Here is a 12,455-nt window from a genome sequence, read left to right as displayed (position 1 = left end):
GAAATCCACAAGTTGCCAAGTCTGGAAAGCCTTGCTCTAGATAACAGTTCGGAAGTAGCATATAATGAGGCCTGTAATAAAAGAAGGTTGGACCGAGAAGAACACCATTGAAATCCCTTGTATGAACTTTTGTTGAGTGGCCTTGGAAAAGTGACAATTCACAGGGGAAGAATATAAACTCCTCCCAAAAGTAATCACAATTTCTATGTATTGTTCTTTTCAACATAAGTGGATGAAATGTTTCAGATTTAATTCAAGATGACATTTGATATACCGTATAGCCAGGAACTATGCCTGGAGGTCAGGTATATATAGAGATTTGTATACAAAGAATTGTATACAAAGGCATCTTGGGGAGAGACCCAAAAGACTGCAAAGAAATTGCTTCTGTTGTCTCAAACTCAAACAAGCATTCTATTTTTAAACATACTCTTGCTGGTATTTGGATGGCTTTAATCTCTTTCTCTTTTGAATTTCCATAGTTTGATTGGAAATGAACTTGGAGAATTATTATTCAGAAAAACAATGACTGGACCTTAGAAATAAAAAGCATGATCTGCCATCTTTTCATTGGCAGAGATCTGCCATCTCTCAGGCTGGGGGGTCAAATAGTACGCCCCTCAGACAGGGTTCGCAATTTGGGAGTCCTCCTGGACCCACAGCTGACTTTTGAACACCACTTGTCGGCTGTGACCAGGGGGGCATTTGCCCAGGTTCGCCTGGTGCACCAGTTGCGTCCCTACCTGAACCGGGAGGCCCTCACAACAGTCACTCGTGCCCTTGTGACCTCTAGACTAGACTACTGCAATGTGCTCTACATGGGGCAGCCCTTGAAGAGCATTCGGAGACTTCAGCTTGTCCAGAATGCAGCCGCGCGAGCGATCATGGGTGCACCTCGGTTCACCCACGTAACACCTATCCTCCGCGAGCTGCACTGGCTGCCTATTGGTCTCCAGATATGCTTCAAGGCACTAGTCGTCGCTTATAAAGCCCTTCATGGTATTGGACTTGAGTACTTGAGAGACCACCTGCTGCCAATTACCTCCACTAGACCGATTAGATTCCACAGATTAGGCCTCCTCCGAATTCCATCCGGTGGTCAATGCCGACTGGCGACTACCCGGAGGAGAGCCTTCTCTGTGGCTGCTCCGACCCTCTGGAATGAACTCCCCATGGAGATTCGAACCCTCACCACCCTCCAGGCCTTCCGCACAGCCCTTAAAACCTGGCTGTTCCGACACGCCTGGGGCTAAAGAGCTGTTGTCCCCGTCTCAAATGGTATGACTGTTGTGTGTTTTAAATTATGCATTGTTATGTGTTGTTTTTTAATTTTTTGTCTGTATCCCCCTTCCCTGGTTTGAGTTGTGAGCCGCCCTGAGTCCCCTTCGGGGGGAAAGGGCAGCATATAAATATAATAAACAAACAAACAAACAAACATTTGTGATTCTTTTGTAATTCAATAGAAATGTATTTTTCTCTTAATTTTTTCCTAGGTTTGGCCAAAAAGCTGGTTTTCTGTGTAGAAAGACCAATGCCCCCCCCCCATAGCTTAACATAGATGTAATGCAAAGGATCTGTGAAATTACCTCCATTTTTTTTAATATGGAGCAAAATTATTATGAATTGGCTGGCCAAACTTTGCAGAACTTCTTTGATCCTGGCAGGAGGGGAGAAGTGGTAACTCAGAGGTAATAGACAGCTTCTGTGGTAAGAAATATCTAGAGAAGAGAGGCCCTCCTGTATAGAATAGAATAGAATAGAATAGAATAGAATAGAATAGAATAGAATAGAATAGAATAGAATAGAATAGAATAGAATAGAATAGAATAGAATAGGACAGTGGTGGGTTTCAAAAAAAATTGGAACCTCTTCTGTAGGTGTGGCCTACTTTCTGAGTCCACTGGTAAAACCTCTTCTAACCGGTTCGGTAGATTTTATGAACCAGTTCTACCGAATAGACGCAAACTGGTAGGAACCCACCTCTGGAATAGGAATAGGAATAGGAATAGGAATAGGAATAGGAATAGGAATAGGAATAGGAATAGGAATAGGAATAGGAATAGGAATAGGATAGAATAGAATACCATTCTTTATTGGCCAAGTATGATTGGACACACAGGGAATTTGTCTTTGGTGCATATATTCTCAGTGTACATAAAAAGACAAAATACATTCATCAATGAGCCGAGGTGGCGCAGTGGTTAGGGTGCAGTACTGCAGGCCACTTCAGCTGACTGTTATCTGCAGTTCAGCGGTTCTAATCTCACCGGCTCAAGGTTGACTCAGCCTTCCATCCTTCCAAGGTGGGTGAAATGAGGACCCAGACTGTGGGGGCGATATGCTGACTCTGTAAACCGCTTAGAGAGGGCTGTATATACCGCTTAGAGAAGCGGTATATAAGTCTAACTGCTATTGCTATTGCTATTGCTATCAAGAATCATAAAGTACAACACTTGTTGATAGTCATAGGGTACCAATAAGCAATCAGGAAACAATCAATATCATTATAAATCATAAGGACATAAACAACAAAGTTACAGTCCTGGAGTCATAAGTGGGAGGAGATGGATGATGATGGAACGATGAGAAGACTAATAGTAATAGTAATGCATACTTAGTAAATAGTTTGACAGTGGTGAGGGAATTATTTGTTTAGCAGAGTGATGGCATTCAGGAAAAAACTGTTCTTGTGTCTAGTTGTCTCTGTAGATATTTTCACTGCCCTCTTTTTGACTTGTGCAGTGTACAGGTCCTCAATGGTTGGTAGCAATTGTTTTTTCTGCAGTTCTAATTATCCTCTGAAGTCTGTGTCTGTCTTGTGTTGCAGAACCAAACCAGACAGTATGGGGGTGCAGATGACACTCAATAATTCATCTATAGAACTGTATCAACAGCTCCTTGAGCAGTTTGTGCTTGCTGAGTTGGTGCAGAAAGAACTTTCTTTGTTATGCTTTTTGATGATGTTTTTGATGTTAGTTGTCCATTTTAGATCTTGATTATGTTAGAACCTAGAACTTTGAAGGTCTCTACTGTTGATACTATGTTGTCTAGTATTGTAAGAGGTGGTAGTATAGGAGGGTTTCTCCTAACATCTACCACCATTTCTATGGTTTTGAATGTGTTCAGTTCCAGATTATTTCCAGTCACACACGAGCCTAGTTGTTCAACCTCCCGTCTGTATGCGGTTTCATCATTGTTTGAATGAGACCAATTACTGTTGTATCATCTGCAAACTTCAGTAGTTTAAGAGATGGATCATTTGAGATGCAATCATTGGTATAGAGAGAGAAGAGAAGCAGAGAGAGCACACAGCCCTAGGGGGCTCCTTTGCTGATTGTACAGGTATCTGATGTGATTTTGCCTAGCTTCACCTGCTGCTTCCTTTCTGTTAGGAAGTTTGTGAAGTTTGTGAGTTACAAGTGTGTTCTGTTTAGAGGGTTTGGTGCAGGGGTGGGTTTCAACCGGTTCGCGGTGGTCCCCGCGAACCGATTGGTCGGCGAACCCAGAAGTAAGTAACCTCCAGGAACGGCGCATGGCACCTACAACGCCTGCGCGAGGCTCCGCGAGCAACTGGATGGCACATACAGCGCCTGCGCGAGGCTCCGCGAGCAGCTGGAGCATCGCGCAGGCGCTAAGACGCATGCGCGAACTGCGCACGTGCACGAGGATGCCGCCAGCCCCGTTCCAACCGAACCGGTTGGAACGGGATTAGCAACCCACCCCTGGTTTGGTGTATCTCTTTTGGCATGTAGGGATCTATGTCTAAAGGGTTTAGGGTTAGGCTCAAGTTTCATGTTTTTAAACATCAAAATGTTGCAATGACAAAGAAGATTGCCTGTGCTTGATGCTTCCTATACAAGTGACCTTCATGTCCTCTGCTGTTTAATACATTCATTTACAAAATACATACGCTGTTTGTGAAGTCGCTAGAATGGCTAAAGTAAGGGTACATCCTGTAGCTAAAACATTAACCTGATTTGCAAGGGGGAAATGTAACAGTTCGGGAAATCTATGACATTCCACTGGATCATACTAGCTGAGTTATGGCAGCAAGGGAGGCAGAAATCGCGCCTTCACAAAGCATTCTCATTGGACAAAAATTCACAGAATATCTAGAATGTCTGTCTAGGAACTTGGCACACCAACTCCATGATTTTCAAATATGAGTCAATGCAACTGACCTGTTCTCTATGATATTCCCATCTTGAAGACAGCTTTAATATCTAATTAGTCGACTTCATATGGAGCAGCTGTGAATATGGATCCACACTGCACCATGAAGGCCTTTGATGCTGATGAAGATGTGTTATCAACTCCCAAAATTTCTATTAGGGCAGTAAATCCAAGGTAGATAAGCATAAACGAAGCAAAGAACAAATAGCACAATATACCTTTCAAGAGAACAACTCCTTATACCATCCATTATGGCTTTGATCTTGCATTCTGCTGAATTTGTGAGCAATTTGTGCACAGAGCCATTTTCTTTCTAAGAAAGAGGATTTCAATCTTTCAAAATGTTATTGAACCATTTTTTTTCTCTTGATGTTCCAATGTAGTTATTAGCAATTTCTGGTCATATTCCTGAGCATTTTCAAATGCAATTTATGCAATAAAACAAATTGTTACAATAAAAATAAATAGTATAATTAACCTCCCACCCTCCCTATTAATCTAGTAATCCAGCCTGTGAACATACGTCTCTAAAAGTCCAAAGAGCAGTTTGCAACCATGTGATTGTCCATATGCAATTTATGATTCCTTGCTTCATAAATTGCTTGTTATAATCACATGGCAAAAATATCAGATGTTCTTGTTGGGCAATGAAAACTATTATTCCTTTATCTATTACTAGCCTTGATTGGTTCAGGATTTTTCATTGCTGTTGTTATGATTTCATTCAGATTCTGGTTTTCTGCAGATGTTTCAGGTAGCTTATATAGGAATCACATTTTACTTAGTCCCCGCAACAATCCTGTAACACAAGTCTGGCTAAGAAACAATGTCGTCACAAGTGAGCTTGCTCTCCAAAGAGTTGACTTGAGCCTGTTGTAGATCTTCTCATTCCTAGTTCAATATATCAGTAACTATGCCACATTACAGTCATTCTTTTTATAGTTCTATAGTTTTTGGAATTTATATGTCATTGTATGTCAATATGGTACCATTGTCTTTCTCACTCGCTGATCTAGGTCTCATCTGCTCCTTCCAGGCCTCACCATATTTTGGGACCTGGAAACTAAGCCTCCCTCTTTGACTTCAACTACAAAACTGAGTCATCTCTTGTAAATTCATACAACCTTCAGTCTCTCAATTCTTTCAAAACTTGGCTATTCCAACTGGCCCGACAATGGTTTCACGTTTTATGATTGTTCATGGACTTTGTTTGGTTCTTCCCAAATGTGTACTTGGATATTATTGTTATGGGTGGTCATCTCATCAGACAGATACAGCAGACAGGATTTCTATGGGATGTGGTATTCTTACCCACCTATTGAGTCCTTCCCAGGGATCTGGGACAGGCAAGATGTTCTTGTTTGATGGTGTTAAAGATATCATCAGAGGATATAAGCTGTTCCAAGTGAAGCCACCTTTTGTAATTGATGGATGGTGATTTGGTCAACAGTGTTTAAGTGGTGCTCCTGATGGACTGGGATTGCACGCAAGACACCATCACTGTTGGTGCTATCTTTGATCGCTTTTGCCACAATCATTCTACTTCTATTTGTGGGTCTTTGTATTTTGTGACTTTCTATTCTACTGTCTCCAGGTAGTGTTCACTTCCACTATCCAATTTTTTTGTCTTTGTTATAAACAATTGTTAAATCTGGAATGTTCCTCCTCCCCCTCTTCTCTTCTTCTTCTCCTCCTCCTCCACCTCCTGGATCTCCTCTTCCTCCTTCTCTTCTTCTTCCTTCCCTTCTTCCTTCTCTTTCTCCTCCTCTTTTTCCTTCTCCTCCTCCTCCTCCTCCTCCTCCTCTTCCTCCTCCTGCTTCACCTTCTCCTGATGCTTCCTGATTGAGGAGGCACAGAAGTTAAATTGATCCACCAGTCAATCTAACTATCTATCTACTGATTCGTCTGGCTTCCGCATCTCCTCCTGGATGGATAATAGCTAATAGAGATCAGCACTGTTTTGACCCTCTGCCTTCTGCTTCTTTGGTTTCTCCTCCTTCTCCTTGATTTCCTTCTGTTCTGTCTGGTCATCACTGGAGTCTTGGCGACACAGTCCTTCTTCACTGCCTCCTGGCAAACTATCAAATTTGCTCTTTGTAGGCACATCTTTGATGTTTGTGCTCCATTTCTTGATACAGCAGCTGGTGCATTTCTCTTTGCAGCTGCACCTGGCCTCCGAGGTGCAAAGGTACATCCCAGCAGGGACCACCAACACCATGGCACATATAACAACAATGATATGGATCATCTGCCCTCTCTGTTCCAATTCACTGATATCACTTCCTGTCACAAACACAATACACTGGCTCTTTGGGGGCACCTGCTTCCTCAGACCTATGCACACTTCGTACTTGGTAGCAGGGAGCAAATTATTAATGGAGTACATGTTGATCCCAGGCCCAATGTAAACCATGTCTTTCTTAGCCTCATCGTATTTGCCAAAATAGAGGGTATACCAGGTTTCCTCTGGATTTTTAGATACGGTATACCATTCCAGAGTAATCCCATAGACTGTCTGCTTGGCAATATGCACATCGATGTAGGCCTTGTCATCTATGATGGAGGAAGAATAAGAGGATGTTGCTAGTTGAGGAGCCAGAATGTCCAGCATTGTGATAGCCGAGGCGTTGCCAAGGAAGTTGGCAGCTGTACATGTATAATTCCCCTCGTCCAAAAGATGGGCTGAAGGAATCACCAGTTCTGATTTGAAAGACTCTTCACTCATGTGAGCAGTAGAAACTAGAGAAAGAAAGACAGAAAGAGAGTGGAAACAAGCAATGTAATTTTCTATGTTACTGAGGAGAACAAGCACCATTTTAGGAAAAACCATGACGAGATAACCCTGAGGTGGGGGCCCAAGGAGCAGAAAGAGAAGAGCAATGGAAAATTCCACAGACTGGCTATCTGCAGAGACCCTGATAATAGAAGAGATCAGATTACAATCCAGCAAAGATTTTCTATGAAGAAAAATCAGCCCAGCAATAGAGCCAGTACTTCATTTGTAGTTACAAACACATTTAAAGAAGAACTGTTTGCAAAGGAAAAACTATTTTCAAGGACAAAACAAGACAAAGACAAAAGACTGTTTGCAAGGAAGACAATTAACTGATGGACAGGTTGCTGTGGCAAAAGTCAGCTATTGCAATAGCAGACACAAATTGTTAATAAACAGTGCTGTGGCACAAGTCAAACAATTGTTAACAATTCTAAATTGTTTTACAGAATGAATCCAGCTGCTGGAGATGCAGTAGCCTTCACAAATGGGCAGAAGGCTAAGGTCATTGGAAGAGGCAGTGTGTAAATTCCATATCTGGAAAAGGGGTTTAATGATGTATTATGTGTTCCTGAAATGAAGCATAATCTCTAGTTTAGACAAGCAAGGATTTGAGACCACATTTGCAAATGGGAGGTGTCTCATAAAGAGAAATGGGAATGCATGTGCACAGGGCATGAAAGAGGATAATCTTTAAGTGTTGCAAGGGTAAAAGGTTCAATGTGAACAAACATTTGGAAATGAGGCACCACATGATTCATGCATTTATTTCTTGTACAGGAAGCTTGGCCATCTCAGCTTCAGAGTTTTGCAAAAGATGGAACAAGTTGCAGAAGGATTAAAATTAAAGGACTGTAAGGCATATTTCAACTGTGCCATTTGTAAATCATCAAAGCCCAAAGCATTCCCAGTAAGAAAGATAGCACAAGACAGACAGCAAGATCTCTAGACTTGGTACATGCACAGAGATGGGTTGCTCCCAGTACAGACCGGTATAGGCATGTAGGTAGCAGAAATCGCCCTTATCTTTCCATACCATTGGCCTGGTCATGCCCCCAAACTGGTGTGGTCCTGTCTCTGCTCGCTCTCACTCCACCCGTCCGCACCATGCTTGCCCTGCCTGCCTACCTGCCAGCTACTCACTGAATCGCTGGCTTGCCGATTGTCCCATCTCTGAGAGCCCTACATATACCGTGGTCACCATGCAACCTACTATCTTTACTGACCTGGCTCATGACTTGCTGACTTCCTGATCCTCACTGACCTAAAATTGAACAAGTGAAGTAGAAAGAAGCCATGGACAAGAAAATGAAATACACGGGTGAACATAATGTGTTTTGTCCTATGTCTTTGACTTTGCCACAGGGAAGCAAAGCTGTAGGATGTAAATGGGTGTACAAAAAGAAAGTACTACCCAATAATAAGATATAATACAAAGCAAGGTTAGCAGCACAAGGTTTTTCACAGATGAAAAATGTGCACTATGATGAGGTATTTGCGCCAACTGTAAAGTGTGAAAGCATAAGGCTGGCACTAGCATTGGCAGTGGCACATGTGCCATACAATTTGGCATTTTGATATGACCACTGCATTCCTCAATGCTGAATTAGAGGAAGAAATTTACATGACTCAAGCACCAGGATATGAAAGTAAAAGGCCCAACACGATGTATAAATTGAACAAGGCCATTTATGCCCATTTATGAAGCAGTCAGCCAGGAATTGGAATATATATGTATGTTTAGATAATGCATTGAAGGTTCAGGAGTTGCAAGGCTGATGCATATACACTGGAAAGTTACAAGGTGGGGCTTGCCAACTATTAGCATTTGTGGATAATCGTTGTTTCATTGCAAAGGATGTATCACAGTAAAAAGGATTCTCAGGTATTTGAAGGGAACTGTGAGTGTGGGTCTTCAAATAGAGGTAATCTGAAGAATATTAAAACAATTGATATGTCTGTTCCAGTTATGAAGGAAGGAGTGTCAGTGTATGAATATTCATAGATTGTAATAGATGAGCCAATGAATAGGCATAGCAACTGGGTCAACCAATGAGGGCTGTTTTGTAAACAGAAACTTAAGCTTGGAATCTGGGCTTGGTGTAGCTGAGAACTGAAACTAGTCTGTAAGCTCGGAGTTTGCTGCTCTGAGAAGTAGACTAGTTTAAACTTGTCTGTCTGCTTTGAACTCTGAACTGAAAACTGATCTCTGCTGAACTGTAACTTCTACCACGTTGCAAGAATCAGCTATTGGTATTGTAAATGTACCATATTTTTTGGACCCAAAAAAGAGGGTGAAAATCTGGGTGCGTCTTATACACATAATACAGCATTTTGGCCTCCCGAAACCCCACCCCCTTCACAAAAATGGACGTACAGAGGGTTTTGAAGGCCTTCAAAGTGCTCCTGGGGGCTGGGCAGAGCTAAAACGAGTGAAAATGGGCCATTTTTAAAATCATTTTTGCCCCCACAGCCCCCAGGAGCACTCTACAAGCCTCCTAAAGCTATGCATGCCCCTTTTTGGCAAAAATGGGGCATTTTTTGCTCAATTCTGTCCCCTCCCCTCAGCACCAGGGGCATTTTGCAGGTCTCTCAAATTCTCTGCATGCCCCGTTTCTCACAAAAATAGCCATTAAGGATGTACAATGAAAAAGGCCCTTCTTGGGGGTGGCTCCTTCTGTATGGAACTTAATTCATCCCATGGTACAAATGAGCCCCCATACGGCTCCTTTTCCAAAAGGCCCTAAAAACCTGGTTTGGTCTGCAGGGCCTCTGTCCCTCAGAAATGAACATGGTGCTGATCCAGTTGAGTTGTGTTGAGAGGGTGGGATAGGATTCTTTCTCTTTTTTTAATGTGCTGGATTTTTAAATGCTATAAGCTTTTTGTAATCACCTATATGTGAATTGGACAGCTATATAAATTGGTTTAATAAATAATAAACAAATAAAAATGAAGAGATCCTGATACAAAATATCACCTACTTCTGCCCTAATTTTAATAGCAGACTTAGGGTGACTTTTACTTGTATGAAAATGGTTCAGTATTGAGTAGGTTTTGTGTTTAAGCATTGGCAAATCAAAGGTGCTTTTTAAAGAGGCAATTGGACTTTCTGGTTTTTCTTTGAAGATGTTTTGCTTCTCATCCAAGAAGCTTCTTCAATTCATCTTCAAAGAATAAACAAAAAAGTTCAGTTGCCTCTTGAAAAGCAACAATGACCTGGATGACTGAGAATCTCCATAGACATTGGCAACTCAGTTTGCCAATGAAGTAAAACGAATGGTTTTCTTCCATTAATAAGGTAAATAAACCAGCATAATTGGTAAAGAGATCAATCATCAATTAGAAGAATTTCAAAGAAGAGGAAGAAAAATTACTTGCCAAAATTCACAGTTGTTATAAAATAAGAATATTTTATGTTAAATATTTTAGCTTGGAATCACTCACCATTAAGCCCACGTAAGTGTTTTAATGGATAGTTCCACCAAATTTTTGGCGAAGGATTAGCTTTTACCAAACAAGTCAATGTTGAATTTTCTCCAAGAAACACCGTAATATTTGGTTTGGAACATGTCACAGAAGGTCTCCTGCAGCTGTTCAGCTCCACTTCATGGAAGTATTTTCCTGCCCTAGATTTAGGATTTGCACATACTAAATAGGAATTTATGAGGACCATGGGTGGGCCTATAGAATTGATGAACTGGACAAATCCTCGCAGGCGGCAGTCACAAATCCATGGGTTATCATGCAAAGACAAGACGGTACTAGAAGCGGTCTCTGCTTTCTTCTCTAGCTGCTGAAGTTTTTGGTAGACAGGCCAATTATAGAACACTTCTTTGGAGATGACAGTAAGCTCATTGCAAGATAAGTCTAAGTAGGTCAAGCTGGAAAGGTAACGTAAAGCATGTTCTGGTAGGACATCAATCTTGTTGCATTTCAGATCAAGGATTTCTAAAGCTGGTGTATCTCGGAACGCTGTCCATGGTACTGAACGCAACCGGTTCCCCTGAATTCTCAGCTCCTTCAGCTCCTTCAGGTGCTCAAGACATTTTAGATCCATCACTGTGATGTTATTAAAATTAAGCCAGAGGTATTCCAAGCTGATAACATTAGAGAAGGTGCCGCGAAACAATTCTGTCAGCAAAGAATTTTCGATTCTGATTTTTTTGATATCTTGAGGGATCTCCTCTGGGATTTTTCTCAAAAATGTTGATACGCAAAACAAACTCCTAAAAATTAAATCAGAAAATGGAACAATGTTATGATGGGTAGCTTGCGTTCATTTTTAATTTACTCTGTGTTGTGTCATACAACCTGGTGGATTTTCACTTCCCTCCCTCACTCCAGAACCTTAACAGTAGTATTGGCTATTCTTCATTTCCAAGTTATTCTACAATATCCAAAATCTCTCAATATTACAAGAATAAATCACATAAATATATTTCAAGCATATAATAATATACATCTGGGTGTTGAATCTGGCTGTTGGCAGGCAAACATTTCCACTAAAAGCCAAAGAATGGTATCTGCTTATCAATCATATCTAAGTTTCCCCTCTTCTATATTGACATCTGGATGGGCTGTCAGTCTGGATATTTATTAATATATTCATTTCATGGCAAACCTTGGCTGAATTTCTCCATTGAAGTTATTCAATATTATACTTTTGTCAAATATTCTTACCTTCCAAATGTATCGTTGAAACAGGAGCATCCGGTGACACAATCCGAAGTTGCTGGATTTATCCCACAGAAGTAAAAAATCAAAATAAGGGAAAGCATGTGACATGAGAGGAAGAGTTCCATCTTCTTCCTCAGTAAATCAATATGGTTTGCTTTTGTAACAGAGAGAACAAGCATCCCAAATCCTATTAGGTCTAATCTTTCTTAGCAGTAAGGCAAAACTGCTTCTGAAGGACTTGTGTGCAATGTGTTTCTGTTAAGCTTAGGTAACCAACTGCAATGCTAAAAGGAGAATATATTCTATTCAAAAAGAAACTGAAATAGCCAAGACAAGACATTCCTGGCAGTTAAGACAGAATAAGACAAGCAAGATTGGAAGGAATCTTGGAGGTCTTCTAGTCCAACCACCTGCTCAAGCAGGAGACCTTAGCCCAGTGAAGACGACCTTTTTCATCACTGAGTGCCAAAAAAGGAGGGTGCATGCACACTCATCTGGGCTGCAACCTAGAAGAGAAGCTGCCCAGGGGGCATGCACACACCCAAAAATGAACTTCCAGTATCCAGCGTGTGAATGTGTGCCAGCCACCTAGTCTTCTGGTTACTGGCACACATGCACACATGACAATCAGCTGGCCGGCACACATGCTCACACCAAAAAAATGGAAGACCAGCTCTTCCAGTTTCTGGCACTTCCACATGCATGAAGACCAAATGATTGTCGTGCATGCATGCGTGCCAGAAACCCGGAAGAGGAATAGGTGACACCACTCATGCCAGGCGCCATGGCTCCATGTGCCACTTCAGGCACGCCTGTCATCATGGCCCTAGC

At 41.6% G+C, this 12,455-nt stretch overlaps 1 protein-coding gene across 1 annotated transcript; it reads right to left on the bottom strand.

Moving 5' to 3' along the window:
* Positions 1–2,392: 2,392 nt before the first annotated feature.
* Positions 2,393–11,743, bottom strand: LRIT2 (leucine rich repeat, Ig-like and transmembrane domains 2). Its single transcript, XM_014060066.2, has 3 exons — positions 11,628–11,743; positions 10,392–11,173; positions 2,393–6,912 (listed from the first exon to the last, which is right to left on the bottom strand). The coding sequence occupies exons 1-3, from the start codon at positions 11,723–11,725 to the stop codon at positions 6,113–6,115; spliced, it is 1,680 nt and encodes a 559-aa protein (XP_013915541.2). The 5' UTR covers positions 11,726–11,743; the 3' UTR covers positions 2,393–6,112.
* Positions 11,744–12,455: the final 712 nt, after the last annotated feature.

The sequence above is a fragment of the Thamnophis sirtalis genome, unplaced genomic scaffold, assembly GCF_051295495.1.
Source record: "Thamnophis sirtalis isolate CommonGarterSnake01/CBP01778 unplaced genomic scaffold, rThaSir2_p1.2 scaffold_15, whole genome shotgun sequence".
Taxonomy (NCBI): domain Eukaryota; kingdom Metazoa; phylum Chordata; class Lepidosauria; order Squamata; family Natricidae; genus Thamnophis; species Thamnophis sirtalis.
The sequence above is the reverse complement of the archived record's forward strand: the minus strand, read 5'-3'. Positions and strand labels throughout refer to the sequence as shown.